The sequence below is a fragment of the Myxocyprinus asiaticus genome, chromosome 11, assembly GCF_019703515.2.
Source record: "Myxocyprinus asiaticus isolate MX2 ecotype Aquarium Trade chromosome 11, UBuf_Myxa_2, whole genome shotgun sequence".
NCBI classification, from domain to species: domain Eukaryota; kingdom Metazoa; phylum Chordata; class Actinopteri; order Cypriniformes; family Catostomidae; genus Myxocyprinus; species Myxocyprinus asiaticus.
Window position 1 is genome coordinate 44,692,956 of NC_059354.1, and position 20,280 is coordinate 44,713,235.

The window sequence follows — 20,280 nt, forward strand, 5'->3', positions numbered from 1 at the left end:
TAATTACTATAGTACATATTGTAGGACAGGACTGTAAAATGAAGTGTTACCCTTTTTTAAATGCATCAAAAGCTCTGTTCGTTCACAGTGGTTATTGTTTCATGAACTAGGAGTGGAAAGGAACAAAAACAGATTACATTTTTAGCAGAAAGTATCTGAAAACAAAACAAGGGGAAAAATTGGATTGCTTATTTTCGTTTATTTTAATGAGGCAAATCGCTTATTTTTCACTTGTTTTCCAGACCTGGTCACTTGTTTCTTTTGCAAGATCTGGCAACCCTGCAACTAGTGTATCGCTAACCCTTGGTACAAAGTACTGTCATTTTTAAAAGAAAATGATTTACCTTTCTTTTAATTCGTTCTATCAGTTACAGTTTAGAAAGGAAGCTGCGAAACACTGAATGTGGAACAAGGAAATAACGTTTCTTCTCATAGCAAACAGAAATAAAAAAAATTTCATTTTCAATCCCAGTTATGAACTAACAAAACATATTTATAAATTAACATGATCAGCCACAACATTAAAACCACCTGCCTAATATTGTGTAGGTCCCCCTTGTGCTGCCAAAACAGCACCAACACGTGTCTCAGAATAGCATTCTAAGATGATATTCTTCTTACCACAATTGTACAGAGCGGTTATCTGAGTTACCGTAGACTTTGTCAGTACGAACCAGTCTGGCCATTCTCTATTGACCTCCCTCATCAACAAGGCGTTTCTGTCCACAGAACTGCAGCTCACTGGATGTTTGGCTCCATTCAGAGTAAATTCTAGAGACTGTTGTGTGTGAAAATCCCAGGAGATCAGCAGTTACAGAAATACTCAAACCAGCCCTCATGCCATGGTCCAAATCACTGAGATCACATTTTTCCCCATTCTGATGGTTGATGTGAACATTAACTGAAGCTCCTGACCCGTATCTGCATGATTTTATGAACTGCACTGCTGCCACACGATTGGCTGATTAGATAATCGTATGGATGATTGTTGGTGCCAGACTGGCTGGTTTGAGTATTTCTGTAACTGCTGATCTCCTGGGATTTTCACACACAACTGTCTCTAGAATTTATGGTGAGAAGAATGTCATCTCAGAATGCTGTTCCGAGATGCGGGTTAGTGCTGTTTTGGCGGCACGAGGGGGACCTACACAATATATAATAATAATAATTTTATTTATCACACATTATACATTTGCACATATACAGTGAATTCTTTTTTTCACATATCCCAGCTAAGCTGGAGTCAGAGCACAGGGTCAGCCGTGATACAGCACCCCTGGAGCAGAAGGGATCAAGGGCCCAACAGTGGCAACTTGGCAGTGCTGGGGCTTAAACCCCCAACCTTCTGATCAGTAACCCAGAGCCTTAACCGCTGAGCCACCAGCGGTGTACATACTGTTAATATATAGAACGTTATCTTTTTTCTCTTTTTCTGTTCTCCTCAGACCAGGGCGACAGGCACCCAAACAGAAAGGCAAGAGGCCAACTGAGGACCAAGATCGAATCTGGTGAGGGGACCATCCCAGTGCACTCTAGTAACACCATACAGACCTGGGACGGAGTTCTGCAGGGAGAACGACTGCTTACGATGTCATGCAGTGACAAAATTGCAAGGTATTTCGCAACATCTATATTGTTTATATATATATATATATATATATATATATATATATATATATATATATATATATAAATATAAATTTTTTTTTTTTTTTTTTTCATAATTTTTTAGAAAATATTAATAATAAGGGGTGATATTTGCTCCCTGGAATTGATTTTCAGAGCCGTTTTTTTTTTTACCTTTATAAAGGACATACATTTCTAGAGCATCTCTCAGCATTTAAGTTAAAACAAGTGTTACTTCATTGAATCAATTAATTGAAATAGTCATTATGATTTCTAACCCATATCTAGATAAGCCTTGAGCAGAATATTATGAAACAGGCCATTTTTTTTAGCAGCACACTTTAAATATCTGTGGTATTTTTACCACTTTTAATTAGTGACTGTAGAACAGCTTCACAACAGGCGGGAAGGAGAACACAGGGAAGCAGGTTTTTCCTTGCTCAGGTAGGACTTTTAATAGGCCATTTCAGTGCTGTACAACTTCACAAACTCATCAGCTTCATAGGCACGTAGGCATTTAACACATCAGCTTCATAAACATGTAGTCACTTAAACACGTCAGCTTCATAAACATAACAGATTAAACGTAACAGCTTCAGGAGCACCGTGGCATTTTTTGTGCCAGACTCTCTCACCCTCTCTGCTGGTGGTGTGGCTGCTTATATGTCGCTCTCCCCATGCTCACTGGAATTAGAGATAGGTGTTACACATAATCTAGCTCAGGTGCAAGCGCCCTTATCGCTTTCTCTCTCTCTGGATGGACGCTCGACCATGCCCCCGCTGCCACAGTGACCCTGCCTCCAAAACCTAGTGAGCTGCCTTGCTGGCTTGGCCTATTTTGTGTCCCCTCCACTCACTCGCCTCCCTGGTACACACATGAATTACGTGCTCTTAAAGCTACAGGATGCCACCTTGAGTGTCTTTACAAGAAAACTGGTCTATCTGTTCACCTAACCGCCTATAATGACCATATACAGGCATACAAATCAGCATTAAATGATGCAAGCTCATCTTACTTTTCGTCCATTATCAATAACGCATCTTCTAGACCCAAAACACTTTTTTTCTACTGTCAAAAATCTCATTAACCCACCTGCACCCATCATTTCAGCCTCTACTGAACTCTGTCAGTCATTTCTTCACTCCTTTCAGAATAAAATCAACTCTATTTACAGACTTTTCCCTTCTACTGTTCCTCCTGATCCACTTCAGGATTTTCTCACAAACCACCAGATTGGCATTTTTACTGATTTCGCCACCACCACCCTATCTAAAACCCCCAATTAGCAAATTGAATTCTACTTCCTGCCTGCTTGATCCTGCACCAGCTGCCCTGCTTAAATAATGTCTGCCAGTTATCTCAGTGCCTATTTCCCACCTTATCAACAGAATATTTAACAGACTTTGTCTCTCCAGAACTGAAAACTGTGGCTGTCACTCCAGTTTAAAAAAAGTCTGGCCTAGACCCCACAGATCTTAAAAATTACTGCCCTATTTTGAATCTTCCTTTTTTTGTCTAAAGTAATGGAGAAAGTGGCTGCTTCTCAGCTTCTCTCCTATTTGGCCACACACAATCTCTGAGCGTTTTCAATCTGGTTTTCGTCCTCTACACAGCACTGAAACTGCACTCATCAAAGTTGTTAACGATCTACTGATGGCCACGGACTCTGGAGCCATCACTTTCCTGGTCCTTATAGACATCAGCTCTGCTTTTGACACTATCTCTCATAGCATACTCATCGCTAGGCTCTCTGCAATTGGCATCTCAGGCACTGCTCTGTCCTGGTTCATTTCTTACCTCTCAGCTGCCAACACTACATTTCTATACGTCAGTTTAAATCTACTTCTGTTCCTGTTTCTCAAGGTGTTCCCCAGGGTTCTGTACTTGTTCCTTTGCTCTGCATCACCTATATGCTTCCCCTAGGTCACATCATTCGCCATTATGGCCTCAACTTTCACTGCTATGCTGATGACACTCAACTTTATATCAGTTCTAAGCACACTGCCCCTTCCCCACAAGTTCCCTATCTGAATGTATTAAGGACATCAACTCATGGATGACCAGTAACTTTCTAAAACTCAACAATAATAAAACTGATGTACTAATAGTTGGGTCTCCAAGTGTTTCTCATCTCCCTGATCAGTTGGACAATATAAATGGTGTCCTGGTCAGACCCTCTGCTATTGTTCGTAACCTTGGCATTATCATTGACCCCCCACACGCTCTTTCCACACTCACATCTCCTCTCTCACAAAAACTGCTTTCTATCATCTCTGTAACATTGCGCAACTCCGCCCCATTCTTAGAACCAAAGATGCAGTTACTCTTGTTCATGCCTATATTAATTCTCGACTTGACTATTGTAATGCCCTCTTTTCCAGCCTTCCATCTAAAACAATAAACAAACTGCAATACATCCAGAATTCAGCAGCAAGGGTTCTCACATACTCAAAGAAATCCTCTCACATCACTCCCATACTTTGTAGGCTACACTGGCTGCCTGTCTCCTATCGTATCCAATACAAAATTCTCCTTACAACATTCAAAGATTTACATGGTCTTGCCCCCTCGTACATCACTGATCTCGTCCGCCACTACACCCCATCCCGCTCACTCAGGTCATCTGATTTGGGCCTGCCATTCATTCCACGTTGCAAGCTGACCCCACTAGGTGGTAGGGCTTTTTGCACACTTGCCCCTTCGCTTTGGAACTCTATTCCTCAGTCCCTCTGTGAACTCACCTCCATACATGATTTCAAAATTAATCTCAAAACATATCTCTTTGGGGGGCCTGGGTAGCTCAGTGAGTATTGACGCTGACTACCAACCCTGGAGTCGGGAGCTCGAATCCAGGGTGTGCTGAGTGACTCCAGCCAGGTCTCCTAAGCAACCAAATTGGCCTGGTTGCTAGGGAGGGTAGAGTCACATGGGGTAACCTCCTCATGGTCGCAGTTAGTGGTTCTCTGTCTCAATGGGGTGCATGGTAAGTTGTGCATGGATCATGGATAGTAGCATGAGCCTCCACAATTGTACAGTGCCCTGTTTAAGTAAGAGTCTGCGATACATTATTTATTTTGAGATTGTGTTGGTATGGGGATACGGTATTAATTTTATCTGTTCAGGTCTTGAAAAATGTCTTAAGTCTTAAATTTGATGTTGAAAATTCTGCAGCAACCCTGAGAATGCTATTCTGAGATGTGGGTTGGTGCTGTTTTGGCGGCACAAAGGGGACCTACAAAATACTAGGCAGGTGGTTTTAATGTTGTGGCTGATCGGTGATACAGCACAATACATAGCACATACACGCATTCATAAAAATAAATAAATACATATTACTGAAACTTTTTAGTATTACATTAAATATAAATATGATACTTAAAAAGACCGTCTAGCTAGGATGCTCCATAGGTTTTGAAATGGAGCCTTCTTCATTAGTATAATAGACAGTTCAGCAAAATGATTTGTCTTTCTGGTTAATCTCACTGTACAAGGTAGACACTTTACCTGTCACAACAGTGTCACAGTTGGGAATATAATAAGTTTTATTAATATTATTAATTATTATTGCTTATTGGCTCTTACCAGACATTATAATAGAAAAGCTGTATACTTGTGGTGCATGGGTTCAAATATCCTGGCTATAACCCTAGTTCAGTAGGAAAAAAAATGCATATTAGCAGTGAAGAAGGTAGTGTTCATTTATCTTGTGAGGTCAGAGTGGTAGTGCTGTCTCTCTCTGTCGCCCAGCAGCTGTGAGCGGTGAGATAAGGACGTGTCAAAGACTGCTCTGACCAGAGAGCACAGGTCCTGTTCCTTCTAATGAAAGAATAGCCTGTGCACACCTCTTTGAAACTAGAAGCAGGGTTCCCATGGATATTGAAAACCTGGAAATATCAGGGAATTTTAAGGGTGTTTTTCAGGCCTGGAAAAATCATTGCAATTACTAAGTCTTGGAAAGTTTTATCGAGAATATAGACTTTTCTAGTGATGCTTTAAAATATTTCATGTTCATATGGCTCATGTAGAGTAAAACATGCTCGCAAGCCATAGTCCATAGTGATTAATCGATCAAGTTCATTCTTTTCAATGAATTTAACTATTTTGCAAATCGTTTGAATGTTTATTCATATATACACATTTAAAAAAGCAAATATACTTATTTAGTAATCACAAAGAACAAATATGAAAATTCATTGGACTAGAAGTATGAAAACCCCCACGGTAATAATTCAACCCAAAAAGTGTTTATATATATGTGTGTGTGTGTGTATGTATATGTGTGTATATATATATATATATATATATATATATATATATATATATATATATAAAGCCTATTTTTGAATAAATGGGTGAAATTAAAGGGATAGTTCACCCCAAATGAAAATTCAGTCATTGTTTACTCACTGCTATGTTGTTATAACCCCATTTGACTTTCTTTTTTTTCTTATCACAAAGGGAAAAATTGTGGAAAAATGTTGTGCTCAGTAGTCATAAAATGATTTATGGTGACCACCTCTTCAAGTTTCAAAAGCACGCTAAAGTATAATTTAGAAGTCTAATAAATTATTCCATGGGACTCATGATTGTTATGAAAACATACAATGAGGTTTGGTGAGAAACAAACCAAAATCTAATGTATTTTGTGAAAATGTTGATTATTTTGTGAAACTGTTGCTCTCTTCTGTGCATTCATGAGACTGTATGACAGCAGTATCTGTTGCGAGATGGGGCGTTCAAGCGAATTTAAAAAACAAAAAACTTTTTATCCCCTTTTCTCCCAATTTGGAATGCCCAATTCCCACTACTTGGCAGGTCCTGGTGGTGGCGCTGTTACTCACCTCAATTCAGATGGCGGAGGACAAGTCTCAGTTGCCTCCACTTCTGAGACCGTCAATCAGTGCATCTTATCACGTGGCTCCTGACTTTGGGGGTGGTAGTCAGCTTCAATACTCGCTGAGCTACCCAGGCCCCCCGCAAAAACCCCTTTTTGTTTATCTAAAAACAGGCCCGCCACTGTGATATTAACAAAAGAATCTGCAAACACATCTGCAAACAACCCAGAGTACAGAACTTACTAAATATGTCTGATGAGATTAGTTTGTAGTTGGAGAATAGATGCATTTCTATGCCCAGCCTTATTTATTTGAAACTGTGTTCTCAATCAAACTGAGAGATAGACAGGAGGCTGTAGGCAGCTACAGTGACACATTGTCCTAATCTGATGGCAAACGACACATGATAAAAGGTATATTTTCTATGTTAATCAGAGTTTTTGTCCTAACCAGCCGTGATGAGTGATGGTACATTCTGTCGATCGATTGGTTTCTGTTTTCGGCATTGCGCCGTGTAACCCCGCCTGCTGTGAACTGGCATCTGTCCAAAACTTTCTCATAACAGTATATGGAAGCCAGCATCTCACTAGCCGGTTAAAAACTACTTGATTTTGGCCAAGAATGTTACACCTACCGAATGTTTATGCTGAGGTATCGCTCTCTTCAGTTGGAGGTCTGTCACAAGTGCTCACCGGTTCAGAATGGAGGAGAGACTATTCCCGCCTCCTATTTCTCTGTTTGATTGAGAACTCTGTTTCAAACAAATGAGGCTGGATATAGGAATGCATCTATTCTCCAAGTACAAACTCATCAGACATATTTAGTAAGTCCGGTTCTCTGGTTTGTGTGCAGCTGTATTGTTTCTATCGCTGTGGTGGACCTGTTTGTAGATAAAGAATGAATTGTCACTTGAACGCCCTGTCTACTGCTCTCGTGCGGTCTCGTGAACACGCAGGGTAGAACAATGGTTGGTCAACAGTTTCACTAAATATTACATTAGTTTTCGATTTGTTTCTCAACAAAACAATGACTAAATTTTCTTTTTTTGGGTGAACTTAATAGTTCACTAATGAAAGGTACTTTATCTTATCTGATACTTGATGGACATTCATAACAATGAATGAGTGTATGAGTCATGTTTAAAGCTAAAAGCAAGCGGAGTATCATGATGTGACGAGTAAATCATACTGGCAGCACTCGTCTGCGATAGTTTGTGGGCTAAGCTATAGTTGTCTGTTGGGTGTTGGATTTAAAACATGTACTGTATATCATGCCACATATTTACCACTGTATTAATGGAACTGGAGAATCTCTACCGTTTGACACATTTCTACCATTGCACGGTGTATACTGTCATAGCATCCAGCCCTACTCTAAAATAACCGTCAAAAAGGGCAAAGTGTGTGGGAGAGCAGTTTAATATTGTAGAAACTCTTAATGCTGTCAGTGAAAATTTAATCACAGCACACTTTGCCAATATTCCAATGCTGTTCTGTTATCTAAACCCATCGTAAGTGATGTTTATTATGCACATGCATCTTCGGGTGCTGTGGCTTCATTATGTTCTTTTCTATAGAAATGCACAAGTTGAAGCACTGAAATGCCATGACAGCAAGCATGTCATATTGATGCCATCTCTTTGATACTGAACTGTTTGCTGATTCAGTTTATTGCTATCATTCACATAGGAAAAACGTGTTTAGTCAGGGCTGGAGCATTTCATGAGATGCTCAGGGACAGACTCGTACACATCGAAAATGCTCTCGCTCAAGGAAAAGCAGCCCATCTACTGAGATGTATGGCTGTGTTGTGTTGATAGAAGTCTGATTCTCTTTTGCACTTTTTTTTTTTCCTTAACCACTGTGCCACATCACCCACACGCCCTCTGACTGTTATATAATACGCGTCAAAGCCAAAACGCAGATCTACGCCAATACTGAAAGTGAGAAAAATGACTGATACAACAAACTATTTTGCCCCAAATAAAGTTTTTCAAAAGTTTGTGTACTTGTTAACAAAGTCGACAAACTGTCATTCAAAAGCATGTTTGAATTTAAATATGAGAAAAGTGTATGAAGAAAAAAAAAAAATCAGTGCATATAGTATGTATAAGGTTGCCAACCCCTCTTATATTTACTGCTTGTTTGCAGTGCTCTTATACATTCTGGATTTTTCCTCACAGTACATTGACTTGATGGAATTCAAGAGCACTCTTTCATCATAGCATGGGTCTGTTGCCTGAGTGTATGTAGCATCTACTTTGAATTCTTCCACCCCTCCATCATTAATCTGAATTATTAACAGTGGCTGAATTATATAAACTGTGCTTGATCTCACCATGATCTTTAATTCACTGTGTGACTTGCACAAATCACAGTTCTTTTGATTAGAACCCTTGCCTTAAAGCCAAGTAAAAGCAGAAGCAGGTCTTCCTGTACTTGCTATAACAAGTACAATATCAATTTATTAACGCTGAAGTTACGAGCAGATAAATATTAAGCAATTGACAACATACAAATTTTGTGGAAAAATTTAAAGTCAGACAAAGTAAACATATGGTGCCCACAGTCTGTTCACTAAATATCTGATGCATATTGCACATAATACTTTGCCTAATCTTGTGATTATGTAAGTTTGCCAGGTTAGTGGCACCAAATCTTTGAAAAAAGTTCATTTTGAGGCACATGGTAGCTAGTAAACTACATATCCATTTGCAGTATATGGTATATTAATGGTATAATGGTATATTCTTCTTTGTTTTTGAGTTTTGTCTGTGAAATAATTGGTACTTGGTCATTGACAGATAAGGTTGTATGAAGTGATAATGTGGCAATACTCACATTTGAGCCATTGCTGTCACGAAGTAATGCTAGAAGACGATGTAATTGCCGGTAAATAACAGTAGACAAAGGTAAAAACAACAACAGTAGATATGCACGTCAAGAGCGTGTGTGTGAGGAGGTCAGAGATACCTACATTTGTGTAACTCAATTACGAAGAAATATAAAGACACATTTATGGGTCTAAACTCCTGAAGAGAAATCGTCCTGCGTGTCATAGCAGTTATAGCCATGTATGCGCGCACCGTCAAATGGAGTATACTTTGACAGGCACGCGTTCAGCTGTACGCAGACGCTGAACCTTCACGTCAAAATCGAAGTATACTTAGGGTTTAAGCCCTTGAAATATTTATCATAATGATTTTGAACTCGGTAATTGAAAACCTGTTCATCGATAAAGTGTGTACAGGTTTAAGGTGTATTCAAGTAAAAGTTTTTTGAATTGCGTGAATTGCACTCAGTAACTTTTTGTTTGTGTCGTCTTGGACTTAGAGTGACACCTAGAGGTGTGGATGCAGCATCATTCAAAATCAATAGTTTTCAGTTACAGATGCCTTTTGTAGAAATCCACTATTCACAATCAACCATGATTAATTTAATACAAGAGTGAAAGTGTCCAAGCGAGTAGATTTCGGCTTGTCATGTGATTCTAAAATGGCAGCCCCCATGATGGCGCCCCTGCCTCATGTAGAATAAAACAGCTTTTAAAAGGTTACTGATATAACTAGAGTCCTCATCTCCTGTGAGTCATGATTTTATACATATGTTATAAAAATTACATTTAATTTCTTTAGGGGTAAAACTTTTTTTATGGGGGAAAAAAGTGCACATTTTAATAGATCCAGACAACAAAAAAAATACAACACTTGGATTATTACTATTGGGCGGAATAGTCCAGGGGTCGGCAACCTATGGCACGTGTGCCAGCACTGGCACGTGGAGGGGTAATCACTGGCACGCCAGCAACAGCGAAAGAGGAGTAGACAATTTTATTTATGTAAATTCTGCACCTGCATTCCAATCTACATCTTGATGTGATCCTTCCTCATGATTACGCAGCGTGTTTCCATCAGCTGAATGGGAGGCTAAACACTATTAACACTAAGTGTGATGAGACTCGTGCTGCACTTGCAAGCCATTCGCACATTACGAGCTGTCAGCGCTTCACTTTCGGTTAATTGCGCGAGTAAATGCGCCTGCTTTGCTTCGGTCAGGCTGAGCTGATGACAGCCTACATTCAGTGTTTCATTTGTTTGTTTTTGCTTTCAGAACAACACGTCATGTATTAAGGAAAACACCACTATTAATCCTTGAGATTTCCATTACCCAGCTCTGCATGATTTTTGAAAAATGTATGACATAATAAAGAAATATTTAAGATTCCACACTTTTTGTGATCAGTAATCAAATAAGCAAATTTGTGACATTAACTGTAACTCATTTTGTACAAAAGGACAGGTTTTCTTTCATTAAAGCACTTCCAAAAGATTCTTTGTGAAAATTCACATGCAGGATCATGATTATATCATAATCATCGGGTTTTGCACAAATTTTTCACTAAAACTGTTATGCTGATAACATCATTTGTAATGAAAAATAAACTATTAAAATCAGAAAAATAGACTCAGACTTCGAAAAATCACATACGTGCGCATATTTTTTTTGGGGGGGGGGGGGTTGGGGGGGTTGCATCGGCACAGCCATTGACCAGGAAAATAAAAAATGGCACTCCATGTCAAAAAGGTTGCCGATCCCTGGACTAGTCTAAATGCATTTTCGCTAATTTCTTGTTTTCTCTGTACAGCCAAACGCAGACTGACTGCTGTGCAATTTTTTTAGTTTTTCCACATCATTCTATTATCGTAATATCAACTATTTCAGATTAACCTGGCTCGTAAAAACAAACAACTAGTGAGTCGCTTTACATGTCAGGCAGACAGACTCTAAGTCAAAAGATAGTCAAAAGTCCGGCTGCTTGGCTAACAAAGTTATCGTTTTAACTATAGCAAAGGTTAGACTTTGTCTGTTTGAGATTTGAGGCAGTCGATTGGTCAGGCCGAGGAGAACAGCTCCAATCACTTCAGTCTGGTTTCTTTTCTGTCACGTATTGCAGGTGTCTTTTGTGAAGTAGATTTGGGCTTGATTAGGCCTTTTCATTGTGTACTGCTGAGCAGGAGACTAGTGGGTGAGTCTGTGACCTGTAAAGACATAAATGTGGTGGTTTGGAAGAACTGCACTAATGAAACTGTTCATTCACTGTTGCTTGATTTTAGATATCAGGCTTTTCAAAATCATTCACAACTGGGCTGCTGGCCAGATTTCTTTTCCTTCTTGCTCTTTTTTTTGTGCTTTCAGGCCTAAGGATCGTACAGATTCTGAAACTCATTATGTGATTCTTGTTGTTTCCTGACTGTCTTGTTTGCGCTATCTACATGATAATTTTCTTAGATGGAACAAGTGAGATCAGGGATTGAAAGAGTGAATCGTGTCAAAGTGTTGAAAATGCTTCAGGCAAGGACCATAAAACAAACAAAAAAAAGATGTACTCTTATAAAGACAACTTCTGCACACTATAACCACCAATACAGTGGCTTCGGGACACAAAAATGGGTTGCAGGTCTGTTCTGATGTAGTCGCGGACATCATGAACAAAATAACGCTTAAGTGCAAATGATTAAATGCAACAAGCCATGCAATTATGAATAGTTAGAATAGCAAAATAAAAATGCCTATCCCATATCATTTGTTGTTGATGACAGAGGTTGTGTCAAAACCAAGTTGATCTGTCACTTTGTAGAAACTTGCCAGATTAGGCAGATGCCAATATGGATTGATTGTGTGACATGCCCTCATCCTAAAAAAAAAAACATGAACAAATCTTTGCAAGGTTAAAGCACATATGACCCAGACTACTTTAAATAAGTTTCACTTGCAACAAAGTGAATTATTGTTTGCCAATTGAAATTTCACAGACATTTAGAAACTAAGCACTCAAACTATAAAGGGTGATAAAACCCTACAGTGTGATAAAATTCAGGGATTTACAGACAATACAGCATGTACCTGATTGCAGGGTGTCCGTGTTGTAATATTATATATAACTTTAAAACTTTGTAAAATCATGTTAACTTATAATGTGTACGCATTTTGGATATACTTTTGAAACGCAGTGGTTCTCAACTGGTTTTGCTTCGGGACCCAGATTTTACATCGGGCATCAAGTGGCGACCCACCACAGTAAAAAAACATAAACTGTGTTTAATGTATCCTGGGTCATATTTTGCATATCTTGCATAGTTTTTTCAGTATTTTTGTTGTTGATGTCAACAACAAAAGATACAGGAAGTTTTCTCTCCCCCCTTTTAAAAGTTGAAGAGCATATTTATTTATATGAGCCCATTATATTTTTTATCCAGTTTATTTCCTAATTTTATACGTCATTCAACAAAACATATTACACAGGAAAACTTTCATTATTTGTCCACAAGTCTTGGAGGCCCAGACTTTAAAGCCCTTTATGAACTTGCACTTATATTTACAGCGCGATGACATATAAGCACAGGAAAGTCCATGGATTGCTCCTCATGGCCATGGTTAGGTCAGTGCAGCTAGTCTTTATAATAATAAGATGTTTGACTACCTCCATAGAGATTTAAACTAGATAAATTCTCACTAGAATTCAACTGGGCGTTGATGTGCGTGCAAGCGGCACAGATACAGTAGATTAGAGCAGAGCAGATCATTGGCGTGAGTTGTTCTGTTACACTCGCATGAAAAACAAGCTTTATCGCACCACAAAAATATTGTGTTGCAGATGAAAAGCCTTAAACTTTCAATTTAACTTGGGTGGCCGCTGAAATTTTTTAAATTGGTGAACCATGGTATTGTTTTTTCCTGCTGACCTGCGACCCACCAGCTGAGAAACACTGTTCTAAAGTTTAAGTATTGGCCCCATTCACTTCCATTGTAAGTGCCTTAGTTAACCCTCTGGGGTCTGAGGGTGTTTTGGGCCCTGGGGAAGTTTTGACATGCCTTGACATTTGTGCTTTTTTCAGTTGCTTAAAAACATAATAATGGCTAATGTCTGATAACACTGTATTCAGCACAAACTGGGCTACAATAATATGTGAACAACATGTATGTACCTGTTTGTATTTTTGAGAAAATAACATTTATGCGTGTTTTTTTAAAAACAAACATTTTAAGTCACTGAAATAAGGCCATTTAACACATACTAAACATTTGTTCACAAGACTTTTGAGAACTGGATCTTGTAGCCTAGAGTTTTTGCTACAAAAATGATGTGAAAACCATCCTGATCACTCATTCATACAAAACAATATAGTCATTTAACTTTTGTAAGACACTTTTAGTGTTAGAAAGGCCATATGCGAGGAGGCGTGGATGATCATGAATATTGATGTGATTCACACTTGAGGAGACAAAGACCCCTCCCCTGAGAGAGAATGAATGTGAGGAGACTTAATGATTGAATGTATTGTTTGTAGCTTATTCACAAAATCAAGTTTAAGTTAAAAGAAGTAATCTGACTATACATTTTCTTTACATAAAGACTTCACTTAAAAACTTTAGACTTACACTACTGTTTAAATGTTTTTAGATCTGTAAGATGTTTTTATGTTTTTACAAGAAGTCTCTTCTGCTCACCAAGGCTGCATATATTTGATCCAAAATACAGCAAAAACAGTGATATTGTGAAATATTTTTACAATTTAAAATAACTTTTCTATTTGAATATATTGTAAAATGCAATTTATTCCTGTGATCAAAGCTGAATTTTCAGCATCATTACTGCAGTCTTCAGTGTCACATGATCCTTCAGAAATCATTCTAATATGCTGATTTTCTAATATGGGCATATTTACAGCACATTTTACACATTTACACCCAAACAGATATTTGCAAGCACAAGCTTCGTTGATTATAATGAGGCAGCATAAACACTAGTTAAAATATAATCTAAACATTCATATTATTTTTCAGCATACAATTTAAATACCTGCTTTAGCCAAAACAACATTTAAATGTAACTAAAACTTGCCTATTAGGACATATTTCAAATTTCAATACTCAAGTCTGTAAATAGTCCAACTAGTAAAATATGTACATGTTTATGTAAAATAGCATGTCAACTAATGTAAGTAAAGACTTACTCATCCGAAATTGTATCCTCGGCTGGATCAAGTCGCTCTTCAGAATGCAAACGTTCCTCGTCGGATTCCCGCTCTTCTTCTGAGGAAAATGTGAATTTCATCACTATCCAGGAGCTTCCTCACCTGTGTAGCGTGCCATCTTACAAACGCGTAGGAAAGTGAGTGAATGAACTCTGCTAGTGGGTGTGATCACATTAGCGATAATTAGCTGAGCCAGGAGAAACTGTACATCGCTTTGTTTCATACAGATTACATTGCAGGAGAATATTTGTTTTAAATTTGAATTGTTTTATTTAAATGTAGACATTTTAAGCTTTTTTTAGACATATGTTTCATGTTTGTGTGATAAATATTCGTGGAGTTTCAGTTCATTTTTGTGACGGCTGAAAGCTCACCCTGTTTATTTTCTTTATTTTACAAAAGCGCAAGGGAGTATTTTAAGTTGTTTCCGCTGTTATGAGGAAAAAATCCAGCTGGACGTGCGTCCGTCGACCCCAGAGGGTTAAACAGCCATTTTTATTTTTGCTTAATAAACAAGCAACAGGTCAAAATTATATTTGTGGTAATCAATGTTATGCCTTATATGCGGTCGATTAAGCTCAACTTGTATTAAACCTGGAACATTTGTTTAATAATTTTTCATACTGTTGGGCCTATGCAGTTCACTGTTATGTTAATACATTTTGATGTATAATTTTAAGGATGTTTTGTTAACTTTTGTACAAAAAACAGGTCTGCTAATGTGTTGGGTCACCAATTGATGTCCGATTATAAAATCTGGTGCCTGAAACAAAATCAGCTCAAATGTATCCTTGTTTGGGTTTGTTTTATGCAGGTGGAACGTGGTGGGTGTTCAAGGCTCTCTAATGAGCTACTTCACTGAGCCCATCTACTTCTCCAGTATCATCCTGGGCAGCCTGTACCATGCTGATCATCTTTCGCGAGCCATGTACCAGCGGATCGCTGACATCGAGGACCTGCCCCAGCAATTCTCCCTCAACCGCCCCCTGCTCAGCGGTTAGAGCTCACACTTCTATTCCCAAATCATTGAAAATGCCATCTGTGTCAATTTATATAACCATTACTAGACGGACAATTTTCCCCCCACTCGCCTTCAATTTCCTAATTGGTTGATGAAGTACTAGAATTTAGATGGGCCTCCATCTCATCATCGTACACTAGCGGCCTGCTTCAGTAATTCAGTGTGCTTGAAACCCCAGTTGCCCCAGTGGGATTTCTCACTTTCTCTCTCAGCGTTTCCTTGTTCATAAAAGAAGTCCGCTTAGTCTATAGAAAATTAAGTTCTTGAATTTCACAACATTTTCTGAAAAAGGTTGTGTTTCGAGAAGTATTTACAATTAATGAAATGTATGACCTTTTTTTACTTTGCTATATGGTAAAATTTTTATTTCAAGGTCAGGAAAAGTAATTGAAATTATTTTTTACTTTATACAAAAGCTTATGTAGAGTAAAACTTACTCTCCCTTGTCTTGACTTATTTCCTTTGATCATTCTTTACTGTGGTAATATTTCTAAAAAGGGACACTGAATATCCCTTATTACACAAAAAATTGGTGTAAAATTGAAATTAGTTTTCTTAACTTAAAATTACTATGTAATCTTAACTTAAATAATTTTGTGGAGGGAACCTAATTGAATTGGATAACCCCAACAATATGAGACATGTCAAAGTAACTCAAATTAATCTCTTTTATTTCTTTATTTAGTAGCTAGTGAAAGTGAATGTTAGCGTGCTAAGTACATGCTGTTGTAAAGCACTACAGAGTGCAGCTTGGTGATCATGCTATGATTAGCACAGTGCTCAATGAAGAGAGCAATACATATCGTGTACGTCATGAACCTGTTCTCATCCTTCACTCAAGCTCCATTCTTCACCATGATGGTAACCCCCAAAACTCTTCTAAATCACAACATAACATTACATTAAACACTAACAAGTACCCCCTTTTATCTTCATCTTGCACAAAAACATAAAAATGTAGCTGCAAGATGTCCAAGCACAACTGTTCCATTTCCACCGGGTGGCTTTCGGAAAACAATGCAAGGTGGACACATGCATTTGGCATTTTACATTATTCTAAATACTTTTGAAGCAATTTGAGTAAACACGAGGGCTATTTCAAAGTCTGTTTAAAGTGCCATACTTCCTGCTGCCAGTTGGTAGCACTATGACCGTGACCCATAATAGCCACATCAATGTGATCAGCCCTCATTACCAAACATACAGCTGAATTTTCATCAAAATCACACAATGAACACAGAAGATATAAGGCACTTCCTGTTTTCCATTTTTACATTTATTGCTTCACCATGGCGACACAATGATGAACATCAAAAATCTGTTAGCAGTTTAGCATCTACAGTGTCTTGGCATGATGTTGCACAATTTTGGTGCCAGTCACGTGAATCCCCAAGGAGGAGTATTTAAAAGTTCAGAGACTACGATTTTCAGAAAATCCAAAATGGCCGACTTCCTGTTGGGTGGAGACTGTGATGACTGTGAGTATGAAAGTTGACAACTCTGATGTGTATGAAAACTTTCAAGAGTTTTCACGCATGTTAAGTGCCCCAAAAGTACCGAAAACCATGAAAAAATAATCATAAATATAGCGATGATGAGCCCAAGCACAACTGGTCCATTTCCACCTGGTGGCTTTCAGAAAACAATGCAAAGTCAAGTCATTTTTATTTGTATAGCGCCTTTCACAACACAGATCGTTTCAAATCAGTTTTACAGAAAATCATGCATTAACAAAAAATTAAACCAATATCTAAACTCAGCAAAAAAAAGAAATGTCCCTTTTTCAGGACACTGTATTTTAAAGATAATTTTGTAAAAATCCAAATAACTTTACAGATCATTATTGTAAAGGGTTTAAACAATGTTTTCCATGCTTTTTCAATGAACCATAAACTATTATTGAACATGCACCTGTGGAACGGTCGTTCAGACACTAACAGCTTACAGATGGTAGGCAATTAAGGTCACAGTTATAAAAACTTAGGACACTAAAGAGACCTTTCTACTGACTCTGAAAAACACCAAAAGAAAGATGCCCAGGGTCCCTGCTCATCTGCGTGAACATGCCTTAGGCATGCTGCATGGAGGCATGAGGACTGCAGATGTGGCCAAGGCAATAAATTGTAATGGCCATACTGTGAGACGCCTAAGACAGCGCTACCAGGAGACAGGAAGGACAGCTGATCGTCCTCGCAGTGGCAGATCACATGTAACAACACCTGCACAGGATCGGTACATCCGAATATCACACCTGCGGGACAGGTACAGGATGGCAACAACAACTGCCCGAGTTACACCAGGAATGCACAATCCCTCCATCAGTGCACAGACTGTCCGCAATAGGCTGAGAGAGGCTGGATTGAAGACTTATAGGCCTGTTGTAAGGCTGGTCCTTACCAGGCATCACCGGCAACAACGTAACCTATGGGCACAAACCCACCTTCGCTGGACCAGACAGGACTGGCAAAAAGTGCTCTTCACAGACAAGTTGCGGTTTTGTCTCACCAGGGGCGATGGCCGGACTCGCGTTTATCGTTGAAGGAATGAGTGTTACACCGAGGCCTGTACTCTGGAGCAGGATCGATTTGGAGTTTGAGGGTCCGTCATGGTCTGGGGCGGTGTGCCACAGCATCATCGGACTGAGCTTGTTGTCATTGCAGGTGATCTCAACGCTGTGCGTTACAGGGAAAACATCCTCCTCCCTCATGTGGTACCCTTCCTGCAGACTCATCCTGAAATAACCCTCCAGCATGACAATGCCACCTGCCATGGCCAGCGAAGAGCCTAGATCTCAATCCCATTGAGCACATCTGGGACCTGTTGGATCAGAGAGTGAGGGCTAAGGCCATTCCCCCCAGAAATGTCCAGGAACTTGCTAGTGCCTTGGTGGAAGTGTGGGGTAACGTCTCACAGCAAGAACTGGTAAATCTGGTGCAGTCCATGAGGAGGAGATGCACTGCAGTACTTAATGCAGCTGGTGGCCACACCAGATGCTGACTGTTACTTTTGATTTTGATCCCCCCTTTGTTCATGGACACATTATTCAATTTTTGTTAGTCACATGTCTGTGAAACCTGTTCAGTTTATGTCTTAACTGTTGAATCTTTTTATGTTCATACATGTTTGCTTAAAATAAAAGCAGTTGACATTTTTTTGCTGAGTTTATAAAGTCTTAGAGTGATCATTGTGTAGTTTGATAAAATACGATTGTGTTTAAAAATAAGTCATTAAATAATTGTATTTAGAAACCCCGCAGGCAACTGTGGCAAGGAACACAAAACTCCATAAGATGGTGGTTAATGGAGAAAAATAACCTTGGAAGAAACCAGGCTCACTGTGGGGGCCAATTCCCCTCTGGCTAACATCATGAATATAATGCCAATATTACTTATGTATAGTGCAAGTCATGGTTTAAAATTATTAAACTAAGTAAGTGTTAAGTGTCAGTGTTTAAACAAAGATTTTGTATGAACTGTAAGATTAATGACTAATATCTTTTGAGGTCCATCCTGGATTAACTGCAGAAGTTCACATAGATGCATTGTCCTTGTTAGTTGGCTGATGAAGGGTTTTGTTGGCAATTAATTGAGTCTATGTATTCCATTATAAGAGTGTAGTCCATCATTAGACCGAGGTGATGCACGCAGAGATCAGTGAGGTGCATCGCATTTCAACTGGATGGTAATTTCAAGGTGGACACATGCATTTGGCATTTGACATTATTCTAAACAATTTTGAAGCAATTTCGGTAAATATAAGACTATTTTAATGTCTGTTGTAAAAGCCACACTTTCTGCTGCCAGGTGGTGGCGCTGTGATCATGACCCAAAATAGTCAAATCCATGTGATTAGTCCCCAAGACTAAACATACATCTCAATTTTGATCTAAATCACACTTTGCACGGAAGATATGATACACTTCCTGTTTCCCATTTCTCATTAATTTAATGCCATGGCAACACCGTTCGATATGTCAAAATCTGTTCACAATTTAGCATCTTCAATGTTTTGGCATAATGTTTAAATTGGTGACAGTCTTATGAATCACCTAGGAGGAGTATTTAAAAGTTCAGAGACTGCAATATTCAAAAAATCAAAAATAACCTGTTGGGCGTACCCAATGACTGGAATTATGAAAGTTGTCTGGCTTAATGAAAACTATATATGTACCAATTGTGATGACTGTAGGTGAAAATGGGGGTGCTACAGAGGCTGTCTTACACACCCATAAAGGGTGTGTGAATACGTTGCCATGGCAACAGTGTTTAAGATATCATATATCCCTTTACAAATTTACATCAGCAGTGTCTTGACATTATTCTAAAGAATTTTGAAGCAATTCATGTAAACATAAGAGGGCTATTTCAAAGTCTGTTAAAAGTGCCATACTTCCTGCTGCCAGTTGGTGGCGCTATGGCCATGACCCATAATAGCTGCATAAATGTGATCAGCCTCCATTACCAAACATACAGTTGAATTTTCATCAAAATCATATAATGCACACAGAAAATATAAGGAACTTCCTGTTTCACATTTTTAGCCATTAATTTATTGCTGCGCCATGGTGACACCATTCAAAATATAAAAAATGAATTCACAATTTAGCATCTATGATGTCTTGGCATGATGTTCCACAAATTTGGTCCCAGTCTCATGAATTCCTTAGGAGTATTCAAAAGTTCAGGGCTTGTGATTTTCAGAAAATCCAAAATGGCTGACTTCCTGTTAGGTGGAGCTAATGACTGTAATTCTGAAAGTTGTC

General features: G+C 38.7%; 1 protein-coding gene across 3 annotated transcripts in view; it reads left to right on the forward strand.

Moving 5' to 3' along the window:
• Positions 1-20,280, forward strand: part of LOC127447972 (double-stranded RNA-specific editase 1-like) — a 203,684-nt gene that overhangs the window by 175,509 nt on the left and 7,895 nt on the right. For all 3 annotated transcript variants that reach the window (XM_051710243.1, XM_051710244.1, XM_051710245.1), the window contains 2 exons: positions 1,446-1,614; positions 15,312-15,493. In XM_051710243.1, coding sequence (XP_051566203.1) covers positions 1,446-1,614; positions 15,312-15,493 — 351 coding nt within the window. The remainder of the gene's footprint in view (positions 1-1,445; positions 1,615-15,311; positions 15,494-20,280) is intronic.